The sequence below is a fragment of the Nannospalax galili genome, unplaced genomic scaffold (assembly GCF_000622305.1).
Source record: "Nannospalax galili isolate Female #2095 unplaced genomic scaffold, S.galili_v1.0 scaffold237, whole genome shotgun sequence".
Lineage (NCBI taxonomy): Eukaryota > Metazoa > Chordata > Mammalia > Rodentia > Spalacidae > Nannospalax > Nannospalax galili.
In genome coordinates this window covers 1,326,172-1,348,000 of record NW_008339924.1, presented here as the reverse complement: position 1 = coordinate 1,348,000, position 21,829 = coordinate 1,326,172, and the positions used below count along the sequence as shown (strand labels likewise).

At 44.0% G+C, this 21,829-nt stretch overlaps 1 protein-coding gene across 2 annotated transcripts in view; it reads right to left on the bottom strand.

Moving 5' to 3' along the window:
• The window catches only part of Mov10l1 (Mov10 like RISC complex RNA helicase 1), a 92,523-nt gene that overhangs the window by 10,642 nt on the left and 60,052 nt on the right, over window positions 1–21,829 (bottom strand). For both annotated transcript variants that reach the window (XM_029564365.1, XM_029564366.1), the window contains 8 exons: window positions 15,784–15,883; window positions 13,358–13,536; window positions 12,708–12,854; window positions 11,359–11,480; window positions 9,365–9,464; window positions 8,092–8,256; window positions 5,477–5,650; window positions 1,236–1,385 (listed from right to left, as the gene is read on the bottom strand). In XM_029564365.1, coding sequence (XP_029420225.1) covers window positions 1,236–1,385; window positions 5,477–5,650; window positions 8,092–8,256; window positions 9,365–9,464; window positions 11,359–11,480; window positions 12,708–12,854; window positions 13,358–13,536; window positions 15,784–15,883 — 1,137 coding nt within the window. The remainder of the gene's footprint in view (window positions 1–1,235; window positions 1,386–5,476; window positions 5,651–8,091; window positions 8,257–9,364; window positions 9,465–11,358; window positions 11,481–12,707; window positions 12,855–13,357; window positions 13,537–15,783; window positions 15,884–21,829) is intronic.

Here is a 21,829-nt window from a genome sequence, read left to right as displayed (position 1 = left end):
TATTACTGTTTCTGAGCCCCTGAAATCTCTGTATTGCCAGAACTAAATACTCACTCTCATCTTGTGTCTAACTTCAGGACAAAGACCTGCACAGCACACACCAGCTCTCAATGAAGGCCATCTGTTCTCATAATTACCTGTGCAATCAACCTCTGGTTCTGCTCTTCTGGGGCTTTTTCCCTGTGCTTTGGTAGTTTGTATACTGCAGGGGCAGGAACTCCTGAATTCTGTGTTTGATACTGGCACTGTCTGCCCCTAGTACAGCTTCAGAGCAGGTAAACAAACATGGCAGTTTCTGGTTGTCATAATCTATAGCGAACTTTACAGGACCAGAAATGTTGCCTTATAATCCTCTGGAAGGGTCCTCCTCAAGAATGCCAGCAGCACTCTCTTTAAGAAGCACTGGTTGAGAGCTGGGATGAGCAAACCTTTTCTCTTTCCCTCCCTCATGCCCTACCTTCCTCATTTTTCTTTTCTTTTTTGAGACAGGGTTTCACTCTGTAACTCAAATAGGCTTAGAACTTATATGGCCCAGACTGGTCTCTAACTAGCAGCCTCAGTCTCTCAAGTACTGCAGTTATAGGTATAAGCCACCACACCTAGAAAGCTTTTTTTCTCCCTCTACACAGGGTCTCACTACATAGTCCTGGCTGGTCTGAGATTTGCTAAGTAGACCAGGCTTAACTTGAGCTCACAGGAACTCTGCCTGTTTCTGCCTCCTGAGTGCTGGGATTAAAGGCATGTGCCACCAAACCAGGCTAAAGTTTTATCTTAAAAGGACAAAATATCAAGGCTATCCCACAATTCTTTATGTAAATATTTATGATGTAATCACTTAGAAATGTAAAAACAAGACTTAGCGCTGGATACAGAAACATAGGTGGTTGGTTAGAACTGGGTGTGAGCTGTGGTTTGTCAACTTATTCTTTTTTCTTTTTTTTTTTTTGGTCTTTTTGAAATAGGGTCTCCCTGTAGCCCCAGCTGGCCTGGAACTTACTATGTAGACCAGGCTGGCCTTGAACTCAGAGATCCACCTGCCTCTGCCTTCCAAGTGCTGGGACTACAGGTGTGCACCACCACGCCCAGCTTGTCAACCTATTTCAAGTATCATTCAGACATGGTGGTACTTTGAAAATCTACTGCTGTTCAAAATGTATTTGTTTCCGTCTTTCACAAATCAAGAAACAAGGGCCACAGTGGTTGTGTAGAACAAGGCACAGTCCTAATGGGCTCACCTGCTTTCGATAGGGTGTGATGACACCGATGTCCTTGGAAGACACCTGGCTGGAGACACTCCGGGCCAGGAGGCAACAGTAGCGCATCACCTGGACGGCCTCAGCTGGGCTGAACCATGATGGGCTTCTCCCTTCACGTGCTTCATCGCCCTGAGTCAATGAGAAGATACAATGTCATTTATCCACTGATGTTTACCAAGGATTCCTGATCAAGGAGTTGAAGTAGGTGCTAGGAATACATAATAAATATCAGAGAAAAAAATCCCTACTCTCATGCAGACATGTTTCTTGCAGGGCAGTTATCACTAAATAACTTGAAAATCAGAACCATACTAAGTGCTATAAAAGAGAAAGGTCAGTTGTACAAATTGTATCATTTAGGAATTTATGTCAGGGTGGAAGGTCAGGGAAGAATTCCTTTATGTAACTCGACCAAGGATGGGCAGGAATCACCTCATAAAGGGCAGCCCATGCTAGAGGGAGAACAGAGGGCTATGATATGATATGGCTTACAACTCTCTAGACAGAGGGAAAGGCCATTGTGGCAAAAGCCCAGAGCCATATGAGAGCAGACCGTAGGGCCTGAAGAGGAGCTAGCCTGGAGGCTATAGTATGTGTATAATTTCAGTATCTTTATTTATTATAGTTTTTGAGATGGGTCTCACTTTGTAGCCCCAGTTGGCCTGGAACTCTCTATGTAGTCCAGGCTGGCCTTGACCTCACAGACATCTGCCTGCCTCTACCTTTGGAGTGCTGGAATTAAAGGTGTGAGCTACCATGCCATGCCTGGTTTTTATTTATTTTTAGGTTTTTTGAGATAATATCTCACTATGTAGCCTTAGCTGGTCTGGAACTCTCTATATAGACCAGGCTGGCCTGATTTCAAGAATCTTAAAGCTTAGTGGAATGAAAGCTTATAGCAGAATTTCTAAACTGATAAGAAAAATTCAATCAACAGCAAATAATCAAATGGAGAAATAAGCAAAAGGTGAGAACAGCAACAAAGGTAAAGACAAATAAAATTCCCAGATACCAGGTGTGGTGGTGCACACCTTTAATCCCAGCACTTGGGAGGCAGAGGCAGAGGCAGAGGCAGATGGATCTCTGTGAGTTTGAGGCCAGCCTGGTCTACATAGTAAGTTCTAGACCAGCTGGGGCTACAGGGAGGAGATCCTGTCTCAAAAGACCAAAAAAACCAAAAAAAACCAAAAACCCCCAAAATCCTCACCACTACCAACAACAAAAAAAATTCATCACAGTTTGCTGATTTATCTTAATAAAAGCAAACTCTTAAAATGGATTAAACATGACATCCAGATACTTCAAAGACATATATCTAAAAGTAAAATATAATGAATAAAAACAGAGGGTAAAAAAACATCAGGTGTGGGCTAGAGACACGGCTTAGTGGGTTAGAGCACATATGGCTCTTCCAGGAATTGACCTGAATTTAATTCCTAGGAACCCACAAGGGGTAGCTCACAACAGCCTGTAATACTAGCTTGGGGGGAGGTGGGTTGTGGTATCCAAATGCCTATGGCTTTCATGGGTACCTGTAGTCACATACACATAAAAATACCAGGTAAAAATAAGAAGTGACAACATTATAATTATTACAAGGTAGAATTTAAGGCTAAAAACATGAAGAGGACCAGCAAGATGGCTTAGCAGCAAAACACACTTGCTTGTAAAAGTCTCATGATTCGAGTTCAGTCCCTAGATCCTGCTGTAGAAAGAAAGAATAAGCTCCCCAAAGTTCTGTGATGACCTCCACATGCACTGTAGGCCGTGGCATGTATGTGCCTATGGCTCCTCCTCCCCCCAATTAGAAACATGAACAGCACTGAAGCACCTTACAAAGTGAGGAAGATAAAACACTGGAGTTTGGAAAATAGCACTTAAAGATACAAAGTGAGAATGAGAAACTCAAAGAGAATTTGATCTTTAAAAAGGGAGATAATTATTACATGAGACCTTCACTACTCTCCTCCCACCAGGGTGTTCCTAGTTGTCAGAACATAGAACAAGAGGGCACAGACAAATTTAACTGGCTCCACATCCTCACACAGTGCATAAAACTTTACTGTATCCTTAGGATGTTTACCTAAACTACTGCCTAATAGGCCATAAATGCTTAAAGGCAGAATTTACAGGACAAAATTCCCAACCCTAACCTAATAAATGTGATATGTGATAGTACATGCCAGTAATCTCAGCACTTGTGAAGCAGAAGTAGAAACCAGAGTCTCAAAGCCACCCCTCAGCTATAATGCACAGAGAACTTAAGGCTAGTATAAGTTCCATGAGAACTTAAAAAAAAACAAACTCTAATAAAGTTAGAAATGAGGACTGAGAGTGGTGGCCCATACCTTTAATGCCAGCACTCATGAGGCAGAGGTAGGCAGACTTCTTTGAGTTCAAGGTCAGCTTGGACTACATAACAAGTTTCAGGATATCCCTCTGTTATATAGTGAGATCCTGTCTTTAAAAAAAAAAACATAAGAGGTACCAAAAAATATTCTAAGCTCTTTAGAAATTAAAAGTATTTTTTGTCAGGGGTAATTTAGGCCTGTAATCACAGCACTGTGGAGGTAATGCAGGATAGAAAATTCAAGGCCAACATGGGTTACATGGTGAGGCCGTATGTCAGAAAACCAGAAAAATACACACACACACACACACACACACACACACACACACGGGGGGGGGGGGGAGAAGGGAAGAGATAGAAAGCACTAGAAGGAAAAGGGAGACAAAAGTACTTATCATTCTTCAATACACAAAGAAAATCCTGAGAAAGTCACACCATCTAGAAGCCCTGGCAGGTAAGTGGGTGCTGGGAACCAAACCCCAGTGCTCTGCAAGAGCAGCCAGTGGTCCTAGTTGCTGAGCCATCTCTCCAGCCCCAAGAACCAGCATGTTTCAAGATCTTGGACTCTTACTCGGGATACACCTGTTCCACTTCATGTGCTCAGGTAAAGCTTCAGGTCTTTGTTTTACTGTCATGTTGGTTAGGCCTAGTGAGGCTCATTTACAGATACTGTAGAGGCTTCTGAGCATGGGCAGAGCTACCCAAACCTTGGGGAGGTTAATTTTCGGGGTAGGAGACAGCACAAGGCTTGATGAGCACTGTCCACAAGCAAGGAACCTTAGAGAGGGTGTTCCACAGACACCAGCACACAACACTCCACACTCCCTTCTCCCAGATACCAAGGAGTCTTGGAAACTGAGGCAGAGACTATGCTTTGGTGGAGCTCACACACCCACAAGGCCAGGCTGTAGGAGAAGAGGGCTCTTTGGCACTAGCTTTCCCTCTCTGGGTGTGACACTAATGCTGCATTGTAACTTAAATTCCCTTCTTTTGGGGATGTGAATGTAAAACTTAATTTCTGGTTCTGAAACCAAATTCCTCGTACAAACGATCTGATTTTAGTGAATGTTTGAAATTTATTTTTGCTGCTGTGCATCATTCTCTGAGGTCTTAAGAGGCTCTGTCCCTGTCCCTATCATTCTTCCTGCCTCTGGGCCTGGGCTCAAATGCTTGCCTGACTGGTTCTTGCAGGTTCTCAACTTGACTCTGGTCCTGACGGCTGGGATGTCAATCCTTGGTGTCCAGCTTCCCTCAGTCCTTCCAGCCTTACCTCCAAGCCTTCTTTTTTAAAATTTTATTTGAATTTTTAATTATGTGTCTGTATGTGTGTACATTAGTTCAGGTACACTCACAGAGGCCAACGCTGTCAGACCTCCCTGGAGCTAGAGGTACAGGCAGTTGTGAAATTACCCAATGTGGATACCGGGAATCAAAATGGTCTTAATTCAAGAGCAAGAAGTGCTCTTAACTGCTGAGCATCTCTCTAGCACATCCTCCCAGCCTTCTAGTCCACACTTTGCGCTTTTTGAAACCTGAGGAGCTTAGCTGGCCTGTGTTTTCTCTTGGAACCCAGTACCCGTTTGCTGTAAGCACGAGGACAATGACCTACAATATCCATTTCTGAGTCCTTTCTGCATGGAAGCCCTGATAGTAGAGTCAGCAGTAGCTCCTGCTTCCTGCTTTTACACTTAAGAGATGAGCACCTGTCTTTCCCCACCTTGGACCTATGAGAGATGCTTGACTATGGATCTAATAATTAAGAAGTACAGACAAGGGACACAGACCACACTGGGAATCATACAGCAAGGTTGTTCTGGGTGAACTGACCCAGATGGATGACTTCCTCCTTGAGCAGTCTAGGCAGACTTACCCTTACCCCGTGGAAGATGAGAGGAAAACCTTTCTTAGGCAGCTTCTCCCAGCCCAGCAGTGAGGTCACCACTCTGGGGTCAGCACAAACCTCAAGCTCCCTATGATAGAATAGACGAGAGGGCAGTGCAAGCAGTGCCGAATGGGACCTGTAGTTCTTCACCAGTTTTGTGACCTGTGGGGAAAGGGCAGGTACAGATGACCAGGAATCAGCACCACACAGTTCTTGTCCAAGTTCTGTCTTATTGTCCTGAATGGCAAACTTGAAGCCACCTCAATGTTGGCACATAGGGTGGCCCCTGCTCCTGCCTGGTCCCTCCTCTACTAGCTTAAAATCTGATGTCAGAATAAGCCTCTCAGATGATTCTGGATCCCAAGGGTTCATTTTAGCAGAAAAGGTAGACACAGGGGTTGGGGGGTAAAAAGGTCCTTTCTTTGCTCTTCTCCTGGATTCTAACTATTGAGTATCTCTTAGGGGGTATATCTTGTGTGCTGCAAGCTTTGCCTTGAATCCAGAGTTTTAAAACCCAAGCTTTAAGAGAAGTCCTCTGAAGCTGTGACTCTCCTTTGGGGGCAGAAAGTAAGAGCTGCTGTGACTTCCCCAGTAGAGCTTGGACCATGAGAACAGCATCAGTGTGTAAAAAATGGTTTTTGCCTTTAACTGGTCTAGGAAGTTCATGCAGTACAAGCATCTGTCCTTGTTCCTCCCTATGATGGCCAATCTTCATCATCAACTTGACTGGATTTGATCTAGAAGATACATTTCTGGGTGTATCTTTTAAGGGTATTTCCAGCTGAGGTAAGAAGACCCACTCTGAATGTGTATGTGTGTGGCACCATGTTATGAGCTGGGGTCTTAGATCAAATAAAAACAGTAACAGAAGAAGCCAGATGGGCACCAGCATTCATCTGACTGCAGATGCAATGTGACCAGCGGCCTCATGCCACGATGCCTTTGCACTGTTAGATTCTCTCTCATGTGGAGACTCCATCCAAATAAATCCTTTTTTAAAAAAATCTTTTTGAAACAGGGTCTCCCTGTAGCCCCAGCTGGCCTGAATTCACTCTGTAGACCAAGATGGCCTTGAACTCACAGATATCTGCCTGCCTCTGCCTCCCTGAGTGCTGGGATTAAAGGCGTGCACCACCACGCCTGGAGTTCTTAAGGTGCTTCTATCAGGTATTTTGTCACAACAATGGAAGTAAAATAACTAATATATTGGGAAAGTACCCATTAGTCCCAAGACAGCAAACTGTACTTCAGAAAGGAGAACATGTCACCGCTTGAAGATTTGTATTAGACCAGACCAGAGGGAACCAGGGAAAAAGAAGGCCGTTACTACATAGAGAAGGATAGGTAGCTGCAGGAAAGAGCCTTGGGTCCTGTGGTGGGGGTCCTTTCTGTTGGTGTGCCAGAGGTGGCATAGCCTACTGATCCTCTTCTCCCAAGGTGTACAAGAGACTTGGGTGTGAGTGTATTTTGTGGGCAGAGAGTGTCAGGCACTCTCTCTGGGCTCAGCAAGATGTCACACTGCACCTCATTCTGGGGGCACCTTCTGGTGGGTGTTATCTTTGAGGATTTCCTGGGCCTGAAGAATCCTAACATGCTCTCCCACAGTCTTTGCTTGACTTTTACTCCTATGATTCCAATGGAAGAAAGGGTTATTTCTCTGAACACCTCCCATGATCATTGCACCTCAACACTAGGAACACAAGTTCAGATGGACATCTGGTTTGTTTTATGACAGTTTAGTAGTAAAATAGCAGTTTAGAGAATAATTTCTTTTTTTTTTTTTGAGACAGGGTCTCCCTGTAGCCTCAGCTGTCCTGAAACTCACTATGTAGACCAGGCTGGCCTTGAACTCACAGAGATCCGCCTGCCTCTGCCTCCTGAGTGCTGGGATTAAAGGCTTGCGCCACCACGCCCGGCAATATTGTATCATTATTTAATGATATGTCTTACAGAGTCCAGATTCCCAAGCTCATTGTGTTGGGCACTCCAAATGATACAAGTTCCAAAGCCCACCTGCAGAATCTAACTGAGGTGCGAGAACCCAGAAGCTGGGCTCAATCAGATGAATACCTTAGGTCAGGAGACCCCAAAAGAGATACTCCCTAGAGGGAGGCCTTAGGACAGGCCTTTTTCCTTCACATGTAAAACCACTTCCTGTTTGCCTGTTTGTAGAGTAAGGAGGATTTAGTTTCTTTTTCTGTCTTGGGCCCCACAGACTCATCAATGTTAAGATTGCCTGGACTCCTCTGATCTCAACAGCAGCAAGGCAGAGAACACATAGAAAGTGCTTTAAACAGCATCTGGAAGGGAAGTAAGCCACAGGTATTGCTAACCACCCTCTTGGGTATCTGGATTGCTTTTCTGAGCACACTCCTTAGGGTGAGGTGGAAGTCTATGGAGGAGGAAACACTTCCAGTCATCCTCGTGCTGGCAGAGGCCTCTATTTGTAGACTTGACGTATGGACAAGGGGAGGTACGCTTAGAGGCAGTGTGGCAGTTGCCTTGCTGGCCTTTCTTCAGCAGCTCTTCCAGACAGCATTACCTACTCCGGTAGTTTTGCTCTTTCTCTGTTCATGAAACAAAGCAGAGCGTTTAGGACTCACCAACAGAGGGTTGTATGCACCACAAGCACCAAAGGCATTCTCATCTCTCAGGTACGCTGGTCTGGACATCAATCTCTCTAACATGGACACGTTCAGCCCATAGGCCATGGCCAGCCTGGACTTGATGACTGGGCCAAGCTGCATGGGGTCTCCGGCAAGCACAATCTATGGCAAATACAAGAGGAAGTAGACAGGCACATGGTCCAGCTGCAATAGAAGAGCTCTGGGGATCAACATGCAGGTCTCTCCTAATGGGTTATGAATTAAGTTATGCAGGCAGGGGCCCCCTTGTCTACCCTGGCTGCAAGGAATGTGAGAAGAGGCTGAAAGACTAGGGAGGACAATGCTGGAATTGGCAATCCTTAGAGGGAGAAGTGGAAAATGGAGAAAACCAGCCAGGCTTGAGATTGGGTTCCTCTACTGAGCAGTTACTACCTGCTTTCACCAGCCTCAGTAACATCAGCCCTGCTACCTCTTCCACTTATCTCTCACAGTGGCAAGAGGCTCAGGGATGCAACCTGTGTTCTGGAAGTTTCTCCTGTGCCTGACCCTGGAGACCACGATTGACCCTTCTCACTGATGCCCTGTCCTGGCAGTCCCCACACAGCTCTAACATGCTGAATAGTCCCTTTCCTCTTGGCTTGAGGCCAGTATTCCAACTAGACCAGTCTATTCCTTCTCTAGCTCCTCCTAGTATGCTGTCTCTCAGAGCCTGGTGACATGATGGGAGATGGTTGGGACACATTCTCAGGAGGAGCCTGACAAAGTCACAGGGTGGATTCCAGAGAACCTCTAATCTTGGGTTACTGACAGAAACAAGTTTTAACATAATATCCATGTCATTGTAAAAGGCACAAGAGAAAGTATCAGATGAGAACCTTCCAGGACACACAGAGCTGGAGAGGCTAGGGGTTTGAGTAGAGAGGCCCTGAGCAGTGTAACAGGAATAGGCAGTCGAGATCCTAGCAGGGCACAAGGCCCTATCCTCTCGCCTCTACCATGTGGGAATCACCCAGATCAGAGACTGCAGCTTCTGAATCTGCTGTTGTGTCCCCAATCTCTACAATGGCTCTTAGCTTCTGTTTCCAAGTAAGTTTTAACAACGAAGTCCCTTTCCTCCAAGTCCCAAAGGACTAAGGTTGTGATGAAAAGCAATGCCATGGCCTTCCAGCTTCTTGGGACCCTAGTACTTTGACTTGATAACCCTAAGGTTGTGACTGTCATTGAGAGAAAACAGGGCAAGAGACAAACACACACAGGAAACGGGACTTACCTGGCCATTGATGTCTGAAATCAATCCCAGAGGAATAAGGCATTCTGGCTCACTTGCCTGCCCTGCTTCGTCCACAAATACATGTGTGAAGTATCCAACTCTAGAGCCAAAGATGTCTGAATGATAATTCCATCACCATTTAATACCTGACACACACTGGCAAAGCCCTGCTCTGGGCTGTTGGGGTCATTGTGTGGCTGTCTAGGAAGGCAAGAGCAAGAAGTCTGGGCATCACCTGATTGGGGGTGTGTGTGTCACAATGGTTCCCAGGCTGCTAGGAGACTCACATCAATACCTGTGCTTTCTAAGCTCATGTGTATTTGTTTAAAAGGACACAAAGGGGACAGGATAAGGAGACTATGAACAAAGCGTGAGAGCCTCCTAGTGGCATTCTGTACCACAAAAATCCCGTCTCAGTTTAGACTTGCGCCTTCCAGTTCAGCAGCCTCTCACTGTATGTTGCTTGAGTGCCTCACAGTAGCTAGTCTGAAATATAACGTGCTTTAGATTTCAAGGACTTAAGAAAATGTACATTTTTTTCTTCTTCTTTTTGAAACAGGGTCTCCCTGTAGTCCCAGCTGGTCTGGAACTCACCGTGTAGACCAGAACTCACAGAGACCTGGCTGCTTCTGCCTCCTGAGTGCTGAGAGGCGTGGACACCATGCCTGGCTGAAATCTGTTTTTTTTATCGGTCATTTTATACTGATTACATGATAAAATGATATTTTGGGGTCAGCAAGATGGCTCAGTGGGCAAAGGTACCAGCCACAAAGCCTAAGTTTGATCCCTGGGACCTAGATGTTGGATGGAGAGAACTGACTCCCACAAGTTGTCTTCTGACTTCCACACATGCACCTACACACATTTATACATAAAATAGAATAAAATAAATAAAAATGTAAAAAATATTCAATGCCAAGCCGGGTGTGGTGGCGCACGCCTTTAATCCCAGCACTTGGGAGGCAGAAGCAGGTGGATCTCTCTGAGTTCAAGGCCAGCCTTGTCTACATAGTGAGTTCCAGGACAGCTGGGGCTACAGGGAGACCCTGTCTCAAAAAGATCAAAAGAAAAAAAAATTCAATTCCTGGTTTAAAAATAAATATTTCATAAGCATGAGGTTAACTAAAGAATACTTGCTAATCATTTGCTATCTGTGTGTGACCAGTTGTACTCTGCTATGTGTGGTGCTCAGATACCTGGAGCCCAGGACCAGACAAGAGAGGCATGTGTGGACCCAGGTCAGCATCCTCATGGCTGTTTCCCCGGAGCGACTCTACACTAAGTGGAAAGGTTGTCCATCCTTGGGCTCTCGGGGTTGGGGCTAACCTTCAGTGGTCCTTGCTGTCCCTTCTCCCTCAGCCTGCCCCATATCCCCTGCTCTCCTCACCAGGGCTGCTTGTAGCCCCTTCCTCATTTCCAGGGTGTTAGTATGAGGCTTCCTCACTGAGCCTCCCCTCAGCTCTTGGCTCCTCTTCCTAGTTCAGAGGAAATGTTCTTGGAAAGCTGCTCCTGGTCTATGGGCCTCTAATGTCCTCTTCCCCTGAGCACCACCACTGTTCCATCTTCCTGGGAACCCACCTCCAGTGGGCACTGGAGGCTCCCCTGAGACTGATCTCACAGAACCCAGCTGTCTCCTAAGTGGCTTGCCTTCCACTGTTCCTTTAAGTTATTCACTCCCTTCCAGCTCTTCTTCCCATCATTCTTGCTTACTAGGCCCCAACTTTGTATAAATATGCTGAGAACTCTCTAACCACAGATTCATTCCCTGTTGCTAGTCCATCTGCCTGACCATTCTACTGCTGGTCCCTTTGAGTCTTTGGGTTTCAGTAATAACTCCGCTTCCTCAGAAAAGCTACCCTGGATCATTGTTTTTACCCTACAGCTGCTGTTTCCCTCCACTGCTTAATCTCCGTGAGGTTGTCCTCTTCTGACCTAAGTGTGGGAGGACACAAACTGGTTAGGGGACTCTGTCCCACCCAATGCCTGGTGCTTACCTCACTCCTATCTGGTAAAACAGCCCTGCACTGCTGCAAGTGGTAATTATTATCCTGAAACGTGAGGCTCTCCAGATATCTTCTCCATCTCTGCAATACGGTTTGATGGCCTCAATGATAGTCTGAGGGCAAGGAGGGTGGAGTCAATGTGGTTTTCAAATTGTGAAGGATTTCTTTAAACTATGCAGAATAGCAAAGCTGAAGGGAATCCTACAAGATTATCTTGTCCCGTTGCTACTTAGTGATGACTAAGTAATGAGTTGTGATTGTCTTAAGTTAAAATGATTTATATTTTCACATTGAATCCATGTTTTATGGACTCTTGAAGGCATGACTATACTATAATGCTTTAAGTCCTTCTAGAAACAACTTCATGTATTTTCTTTTTCTTTTTGTGTGTATGTGGGGGGGGTCTTTTTGAGACAGGGGTCTCCCTGTAGCCCCTGCTGGTCTGAAACTTGCTAAGTAGGCCAGGCTGGCCTTGAACTCACAGAGATCCGCTGCCTCTGCCTCCCAAGTGCTGGGATTAAAGGCATGTGCCACCATACTCAGCTACTTCATAAATCTTCTAATTAAAAGGTTTTTTTCTAATTTTATTTCATGTGTATGAGTGTCTTGCCTGCATTTAAGTACACCTGTGTCATGCAATGCCTGCAAAGGCAAGAGGGCACTGGATCCCCTGGAACTGTAGCTAGGGACAGCTGTGAGCCACCATGTGGGTGCTGGGAATCAAACCTGGACCCTCTGGAAGAGCAGCCAGTGCTCTTAACTGCTGAGCCATCTCTCCACCCCACAGTTTCTTTTTTAAGCAGTATTTTATTCATAAGCAAAATCAGGGATCTGTAATTTTTTTTTGGCCTTTTTGAGACAGGGTCTCCCTGTAGCCCCAGCTGTTCTGGAACTCACTATGTAGACCAGGCTGGCCTTGAACTCACAGAGATCCACCTCTGCCTCTGCCTCCCGAGTGCTGGGATTAAAGGCATGTGCCACCACGCCAGGCCTGGATCTGTAATTTTTCTCAAAAAGGGTATCTGTAACCAGATCAATAAAACAGAACTAAAAATCCAGAAAATATTTGGGGACCAAATGCAAGAATATGAGAATTTAACAAAACTGAAGACTGCCCAGAATAGTACTGCTATTCTGACAGAGGGTGAGTGTAATGAAATATTCAGGGATAAGGCCGTACTGTCTAGCTGAGTTACATCATAGGATAGAGCTAATTTCTCCATCACAACTTTCTGTGATGGCTTGGGGTCTACCACAATCTTATCTCCAGCTCTTACCGCCCCCATTTAGCACTCTCTTAAGAAAGTATTCTAGGTATTTACCCCATGCCTGGGGCTTACCTCTTCAAACCTGCAGGTAGCATTCACCCTGACCATGGCAGCTGGCTTTAGCACCTTGCTCTCATGAAGTCGCAAACATACAAGGTCAGCAGCACTGTTGGAAGGAGCGCAGACCAAAATCCGACTGTCTGGCAAAGCATAATGTACCTTCACCAAAATATAAGAGACCAGGCATCAATGCTATGAAGTGGAAATCTGAAGTCTGCGTCTAACATACAGATTCCTTATAGAGACTGGGAGGAAAAGGATCAGATGCTAATCCCAGATAATCTGAGACATGTCCTGCAGTGTCAAAGTGACCACTCTGCCTCACTGTCCTCCCTTCCCCCCTACTTGCCTCCTTCCCTCCCTTTCTTCCTCCCTCCTTCCATCTCTCATATACATACACAGGTACAAAAATAGAATCCGGATCCTTGCATATGCTAGGCAAATGCTCTACTGAAGTAAAACTTAAAATCTGATCAAAGGTTTACTACTCTAAAAGTGAAGTTTCCTTCTGCACCTATGAAACAAACTCAAAATCTTAAGACATAAACAATGTTGTATTTCTCAAACTCTTCACAAATGTTTCTATAGTGTGAACTGATGCTTTCTCAGACACGTGTCTGAACACAGCACAGAGCCACAGCAACCAGCACTACTGTCCTTACTTGTAAAACAGCCTCAATTATTGTCACAGTCTTCCCAGTTCCAGGAGGTCCAAAGAGAATGTACGGGAGTGGTCTGCAGTCACCACTCAGAATTCTTCTAACGGCTAGCTTCTGGTTTTCATTTAGCACTGGATTAAAGAACTCCTTATCTCTTGCTTTAGGGATCTGAGTCTCATCCACTGCATTTGAAATGGAAAGACAGTTTAGTTAGAAGTTACACAGCTTTGCACAACTGTAGGATATACTGCTTGGTTAGACATCAGAACACAGATGCTGTAAAGGTCAAATAAAACCAGTCAGCATGCCAACAGCTCTTCAGTGTGACATGAAGACTACATGTTTTGGAACCATCTGGCCATCTTTTGTGAGGCAAAGTCAGGAAAAGAACCAAAAACTTCATTTACAGATGCAATATCACCTAAAGTATTACAGACAGGCTTTTAAAACTTTTTTTTTTTTGATTTTTTTGAGACAGGGTTAGCAGTCTCCTCCAGCATGTGCCATATTCATTCATTGTGTTTCAGCAGACCCACTGTAAGTTCTTTTTCAAGTGTACAGTACACAGTATTTTGTCAGAGTAATGAAAACTAACACAGGATTCCACTCTCTTACATGGCATTTATCCACATTTGGCTTATCCATGAATGACTTAGTTGTGTGTGTTTTTTTCTCATTAAAAATTATAATTAGCTGGGCGTGGTGGTGCACACCTTTAGTCCAATCACTCCAGATAGTGAGTAGTGAGTTCCAGGACAGCTGGGGCTACAGGGAGACCCTGTCTCAAAAAGACCAAAAAAAAATTTTTTTTACTTATTTTTATTTTATGAGTATGAGTGTATTGCCTGAATATAGGTAAGTGTAAAACTTAAAAAATATTTTTATTTATTATTTTATGTGTATGAGTGTACTGCTTTCATGTATGTGAGTGTACCCATGCCATGCAGTGCCAAAGAGGTCAGAAGAGGGCTTCAGATTCCCCTGGACCTGGAGTTAAGGACGGTTCATAGCCACCATGTAGATGCTGGGAATCGAACCCGAGTCCTCTGCAAGAGCAGTCAATGCTCTTAACCACTGAGCCATCTCTCCAGCCCCTTAAAACTTTTTTGTTAAGTTTGTTTTGTAACCTGAAATTTTCTTTTTTTGGTCAATGTATATTTATTGAATTCTTGTGCATTTCATACAATATATCTTAATCATATTTAAATGCCCCATCTTATCTGCACTCCCCAGTCCACCCACTGGATTTCATGCATTGTTATATCAAGTCAAATTTGTGTACTCAGTTGTCCCTTGGTATGAGTTTCATCCACTGGAGCCTGTTCAGCCTATCTAGCATCACTCCCTTAAGGAAGATCAACTCTCCCTCACCAACAATGATCAGCTGCAGTAGTTCTTTGGCTAAGGTTGGGACATCCTGATCATTTCCCCAGCTCTATGCTGGCTTTTGTCTGACTGAATCTGTATGGGTCTTGTGCATGCTATCACCATTGCTCCAAGTTCATAAAAGCAAGTTCCCAGCAGCTTGGAAGACTGTGTCCTTGTGGTCATACACCATCCCTGGCTCTTCCTTTTTTCTTCTGTTTAAAACTGTATCAAATAATTCTTTAGTATGCTTTAAAAACTTTATTATTTTTTTTAAAAAAGATAGCACACAAAGCAGTAATTTTATTATGGCTTTGATTCTGCTGATCTTCCTCCCCAAGCAGGTCCCCCCACCCCATGCCCACCTCCTGCTGCTCTCCCACTGCTTGTATGTCACCTGTACTCTCCACCTCTCTTTTCTTCCCTTCCCAAGCCTCCCTTATGACTTCCTTCTTTCTCATGGTACCCTTTCTAGTTTTATGACCCACATCCCCACATATACATACATATTTAAAAATTAAAATTAGGATCTGCATGTGAGAGAAAGACATTTGGTAATTGTCTTTCTTAGTCTAGGAAACTTCAAAGCAGTTTTAATTTGCATTTCCCTGATGGTTAAAAATGTTTAAAGTGTTTGTTGGCCATTTGTGTTTCTTTTGATAACTGACAGGATTTACAATGTCTATACAAGCTAGGCACGGTGACTCCTATCTGTACTCCTGGCTACTGAGGCTGTGTGGGAGGATCACTTGAGTCTATGAGTTTAAGACCAACTTAGGGAACATAGCAAAACTGGTCTAAACACACAAAGTATGCAACAATTTAAGAGCTCACATGTCAAAAACAGCCCACAATCTAAGTTTTTTTCTAATGCATCTAACCTAAAGCATGGAGACACCCCTTGGGATCATGCAGATGAGGCTGTGGCCCTTTTCTCTGGGCAATGCATCTATCTGTCATGACTACATCCCCCAACCACAGGGCACTTCTCAGGCACCCACTTCCAAGTACAAGTTTCTTCACTGCTCTTCTCTGAGCCCATTATACAAATGTACCCAACTCACTAGTGTCTGCAGTATAGGCAGCCAATCCTGGCAGATCTGTGGTGCCCACAGGCCTCTCCTTTGTGGTGTGCTTAGTTTGGTCCTTCATGGTTTTCTTGTTCTGGAAATGATCATGGAGAAAGTAGTTAAAATTCTACCTTTGTGTACAGTGGCTTAGTTTCAAGAGCAACATACATATCTACCAACAAAATCCTGCTGTTACCTTGAACAGTTCTTTGGATGGGTTTACCCTTTGAAATATAACGCAAACACAAGACAGCTAATAAAAAGCTGCCAAAAAGTTTATGCTTTCCCCCCCCAGCTCTTTGAAAAATATAAACTAATTTTTGTCATGATGAATCTGAAACAAAGGGATATATTTTATTTGACTAACATACAACCTGTCTCTTCCAAGGCTCACCTGAGTAGGGAAGTCTGATAGCACAGTTCAGAGTTTGACCCTACTGGATAGCATCTTGAGGGCAATGAGAACCCTGCTGTGCAGCATCTCCATGCCTTCCTGAGAGCACCAAGAGCCAGCACTGCCTGTTAACTCTATTTAAGGGTTACACAAGAACCACTTTCGTAGATGTGTTTAAAAACAGATGTAATTTTCCCTGAACCAATGGAACTGTATTTTCAATTTATACATACATTCATACATACATACATACATAATACATACATACATATGTATTCAATATTCCAGAAGGTTATCCCATTATTGCAATAAAGCATGCTTGTAAACTGACAAAAAAATTTTTTTTTGTCTTTTTGAGACAGGGTCTCTCTGTAGCCCCAGCTGGCCTGGAACTCACTATGTAGACCAGGTTGGCCTTGAACTCACAGAGATCTGCCTGCCTCTGCCTCCCAAGTGCTGGGACTACAGGCATGTGCCACCACGCCCGGCATAAATTGACGTAATTTTGATGTGAGAAACCATCAGCATGCTTAAGGTGGTGAGCAGTCCCATCAATCCCAGTTTCCTCAGGCAGCTCCTTGCTGTCACATGCTTGGTTTACATACCCTAACCCTTTATACAAATAGAGTCTCTAGGTCTAACTTCTTTCATACAATGTAACTGTTTTGAGACCCATCTATTTTGCTACATTCTTTTTGCTGTGGTTGAGTAGCTGCACTCGAAGAGAATACCACACTTTCTTTATTCACCTGTTAAGGCACTTTGAACAGTTTCCAGTTTTGGCAAGTTAAAATAAAGCCACTGTGGACTGCAGTGAGGTACGATTTCAAAGTAGTTTTAATTTGCAGTTCCCTGATGGCTAAGAATTTTAAAGTTGTTTTCCCACTTTTTTGTGCATGTATGTGTCATGTAAGTACTGTGGTGCGCACGTGTGTGTGTGCGTGTGGGAGCAAGAGGCTGACTCTGGGTGTCTTTTCTCCATCATACTCCAACTTTATCTCATTTTCTCAGTGTACTGCCTACATGTGTGTTGAGTGTCCCTGTGTCATACAATGCCTGTGAGGTCAGAAAAGGCATCAGAGGCCCTGGAACTGGAGTTACAATGGTTGTCAGTCACCATGTGGGTGTTGAAAATCGAACCCGGGTCCTCTGCCAGGGCAGTCAGTGCTCTTACCTGCTGAGCCATCTCTCCAGCCCCCAACTCCAATTCTGAGACAAGGTCTCAATAGGCTGGCTGACAAACTTCAGGACTCTGCCTGTCTCCACCTCCATGGCCCTCGTGCCAGAGTTACATATGCACAATGCCATGTCTGGTTTTGTTTTTTTTAAAATAAGACATTAAATCATTTATTTTGCAATTTAATACCAACCACTTCATGTTTAAATGCCACTTACAGCAGTATGAAGTAGTGTGTACAGAAGACCTATGATCTCTAGATGAGAAATGTGTGCTTTGTATCTTTCAGGTCCCCACTTAACGTATTTTTTCTCTTTTCTTGAGTAGCAACTTTTAATGTCCTTGTATTTTAACTTTACCCTTTTAAGGATTGGTTCCAACTGATTAAATTTCCTTCTTATTGGTTGTGTTTTAAAGTTTGTTTTGTAGTGCTGGGGTTTGAGGTCAGGGTCTTGCACTTACTAGGCAAGTATTATACCGGTGAGTTACTTCCCTAGCTAAGGCTTTTGCTTTTTTGTTTTGTTTTGTGTCTTTTTGAGACAGGGTCTTCCTGTAGACACAGTTGGCTGGAACTCACTATGGAGACCAGGCTGGGCTTGATCTCACAGACATCCACCTGCTTCTGCCTCTTGAGTGCTGAGATTAAAGGTGTGTGCCAGCACGCCTGGCAGTAGTACCTCCAAACCTGAGAGTGTCTTCTCCTCATTTCAGTAGCGTGTCTGGACTCCCTTTTTTCTGCTCTCTAAAGGCTCCATGGTAAATAACACTGAGCACCTCACTTGTTTACTCTCGCTCAGGAGTCAGTCCTAATGTAATGAATATCCAATGTCTCAAATTTTGTGTCATTTCCCTCCCTCCCTCCCTCCCTCCCCCCCTCTCCTTTCCTTCCTGGGACTGAGCATGGAGCCCTGAACATGATGCTCCCCTTGAAGCTGTACCTGTAATCCTTGTCCAATTTTTAATTATTTCCATATAATTCTATGTTGGTTGACTGATGGAATGCATGGGTTTATTTACAACTTGCATAATCTACAGGAAAACAATTGCCTGCACTTAAGAATATAAAGATTTGGCTGAAGAGATGGCTCAGCAGTTAAGAGCACTTACTGTTCCCCCGAGGACCTGGGTTTGGTTCCCAGGTACTTACATGGCAGCTAACACCCAATCGTTAACTCCAGTTCCAGAAGATTAGCTGCCCTCTTCTGGCGTCCATGGGCACATGATGCACTTACATACATGCAGGCAAAATACTCATAAACATAAAATAAAATAAACTATTTTTTAAAAGAATATAAAGATTCAGCAGGTCAGGAACATCCTAACCTTCACAGCAGTAACTCTTTTCCATCCCACCCCACCATCCACCCCACAGACCTCCCCTGAGAATCAGGCAATGGAATGGTCCAGGAATTATGTGATGAAGGACAGGAGAGCTTTGCAGACAGAAGAGTGTCTGTGCCTAATGAAGACTTCTTTCTAGTCTCAGATCAAAATAGAAGTTAAAAAGGAAATTTGTAGCAGATGATTTTTAATGGATAACCTTTTGCTATTTAATTTAGTGTTTTCTATGATTATTTAAGCATCCTAAAACTACCATCTTTTCCCTTGTTTGTGTGTATGATGTGTGTATGTGTATAGGTGCATGTTTGTGAGTACATGTGTGGAGGTCAGAGGACAACCTTGGGTGTCAGTCCTCACCATCCACTTTGTTTGAGACAGGCTCTCTGGTTGATTATTGCTGTACATGGGCTACTAGGGACTCCCCTGTCTCTGCTTCCCATCTCAAAGTGCTGGGATGACACATGTGTGCTTCTGTGCCCAACTTTACACAGGTTCTGGGGGTTTGAACTCAAGTCCTCTTACTTGTGCAGCAAGTACTTTACATACTGAGTTATCTCTGTAATTGCAAAAATGCCATTTTTACTTCTGAATAACTACATTCGTGCTCCTAGATTGGTGCTGCTGTAGCTCTGGGTTGAGCAGCTTTTTTTCCTTTTAAAAAAAATAATAGTCAGTGGTAATGCAAGAGACTCAGAACTGGTTAAAGTACTGAGAATAAATGACTGTTGAATGCCCACCTCCTCCAAGGCTCAGGGAACATCATTAAAGAAGGAGTAAAAAGAATGTAAGAACCAGAGGAAAGGTGGGGAGCCACGTGGAGCACAGACTTCCTGGCATGCCAGGGAAATTGCACTCTTGAACTCATGGCAGCTGTGATTACTTGCACAAGATTAGTACAAGACTGGGCTCATCAACATCCTGTCATAGAAGGGAGAGAGGCTTGTGGGGTTCCTCCACTGATCATTTATATACAGTTAATGGTTGATGGGGAAAGAGACATTTTCTTCAGTGGGGTAGCCTCTAGTAAATGTCCATGGTCCTGTAACAAACTCAATTATGCACCCATAAGGAAATTCATTGGGTTTCTCCTTACAAAGAAAATATGATGTCAAATTATAAGGGGGATTGGCTAGGAAGAGGAAGGGAACCAGGGAAAGTGGAACATCCTAGAGGGGGACAAGAGGGGTGACAAGGGGGGGAGTGTGATCAAAATACGTTATCTACATGTAAGTAGATATCATAAGAAAAACCAATAATTTGTATAATATATATGATAATAAAATTTAAAAATAAAGCAATTTATAAAATACTACAGAGATTTCCAACAATAAAAATTCTGTATTTTGCATTTTTGTAGAGGGCTTATAGAATAATACAAGGGTTTCTGCATATTATATATAATTTGAAATTTATATTATTATTACACTTAAGACATCCCCAAGAAATCAAATTCCAACAGCATAAACTTAATAGTCTGCAGATTCCATCCTGAAATGGAGGATTTGTTTGTATTATTAGAAATAGAATGCTAAACACAGTAACTTTGCACTCACCTCCCTCTGCGTCCCTGGGCTGCACAACCTGCCAGCCTCTCTCCTGGACACTGGGGCTGACCTCTCCCTTGGGAACCACCACTGCTTCCTGATTCTTTGCATCCAGACCAACCCAGTTCCTTCTCATGGTCCCCAGAAGCCCTCTGGCCCTGGTCCTGCCCTGACCACCCTCTGCTTCCCTGGGCTGCACAACCCGCCAGCTGCTTTCCTGGGTAAGTCCATCAGTGCCCACCGCACCTTGACTCCTCCAGCCTCATTCACCTTGCCAGCTCCCCTGCCCGTCTCTCCTCTAGCCTGGGTACTGGCCCATTTCATGTCTTGGCACCCCAGACACCAGGGCTGACCTCTCTGCTTGGAGCCACCACTGCTTCCTGATCCTCTGCATCCAGACCGACACAGTTCCTCCCTGCAGTCCCCAGGAGCCCTTGGGGCCTCTTCCCACCCCCATCTCCCTTTGCATCTCTGGGTGGCACAGCCACCAGCTGCCCGAGATCAGCATTGTTCCTGGGCCCTGCTCCCAGGCCAGTCCAACCCCCAAATTCCTGAGGACAATATCTTTCCTGGAGGGATCTAGACTTTAGGAGAAAGCCTGAGAGCATCTGATCCTCATCTGACTTGGGCCTCTGTGGGAACTCCTGAAGACAAAAGCAATTTGGCCACTCCAATATGAAATCAAGAGAGAGAACTGGAAGCTTAGATGAACCAGCTTTTCATGACCAAAAAGTAAACCACAAAGACACATAAAGTTTACCAATAAAAGCAGACCTAAACTTGAAGGCTTGTGTCTCACACAAGAATTGGAAACTACAAAAGAAATTCAAAATCACAGAGAAAAAATAATAAAATGGAAAACCAAAAAAACATGATCCCCACCAAACAAGAATAGTCCTCTAGAGGAGTACAATGAGAACCCCCTAGAGATAATGCAGGACACAGAACTCAAAAGAACAATTATAAACATGATAAAACAATTCAGTGAATTTAAAGAACACACAAAGAAATCAAAGAACTGAAGGAAGATAGGGATAAACTTCTGAATGAATTCAGAAGAGTTAGAAATACTGAAGAATACTCAGGCTGAAATGAAGAAGGAAGTGAAACATGCAGTAAGCCAATTAGAAATGACAGAAGAAAGCCTTACCATTAGGATGAATGAAATGGAAAACAGAATATCAAGACTGGAGATAAAGTGGACGAACTAGACCACTCAAGCAAAGATTATGAAAAGTTTAAGAAAGCACAAGAATGGAATATGCAGGAATTGTGTGACATCATAAAAAGACCCAACTTACAAATCATAGACATACAGGAAGGAGAAGAATCCCAAGATAATGGTATGGACCAGATCTTCAACAGAATCGTGGAAGAAAGTTTCCCAAAATTAAAGAAAGACATGCCCATGCAATTACAAGAAGCATATGGAACACCAAATAGACAGGACCCAGAAAAGAAAGAAACTCTCCACGGCACATCATAGTAAAAACACTAAACATACAGAACAAAGAGACAATACTGAAAGCTGCAAAAGAAAAACAACAAGTCACATATAAAGGAAAACCCATTAGGGTTAGGGTT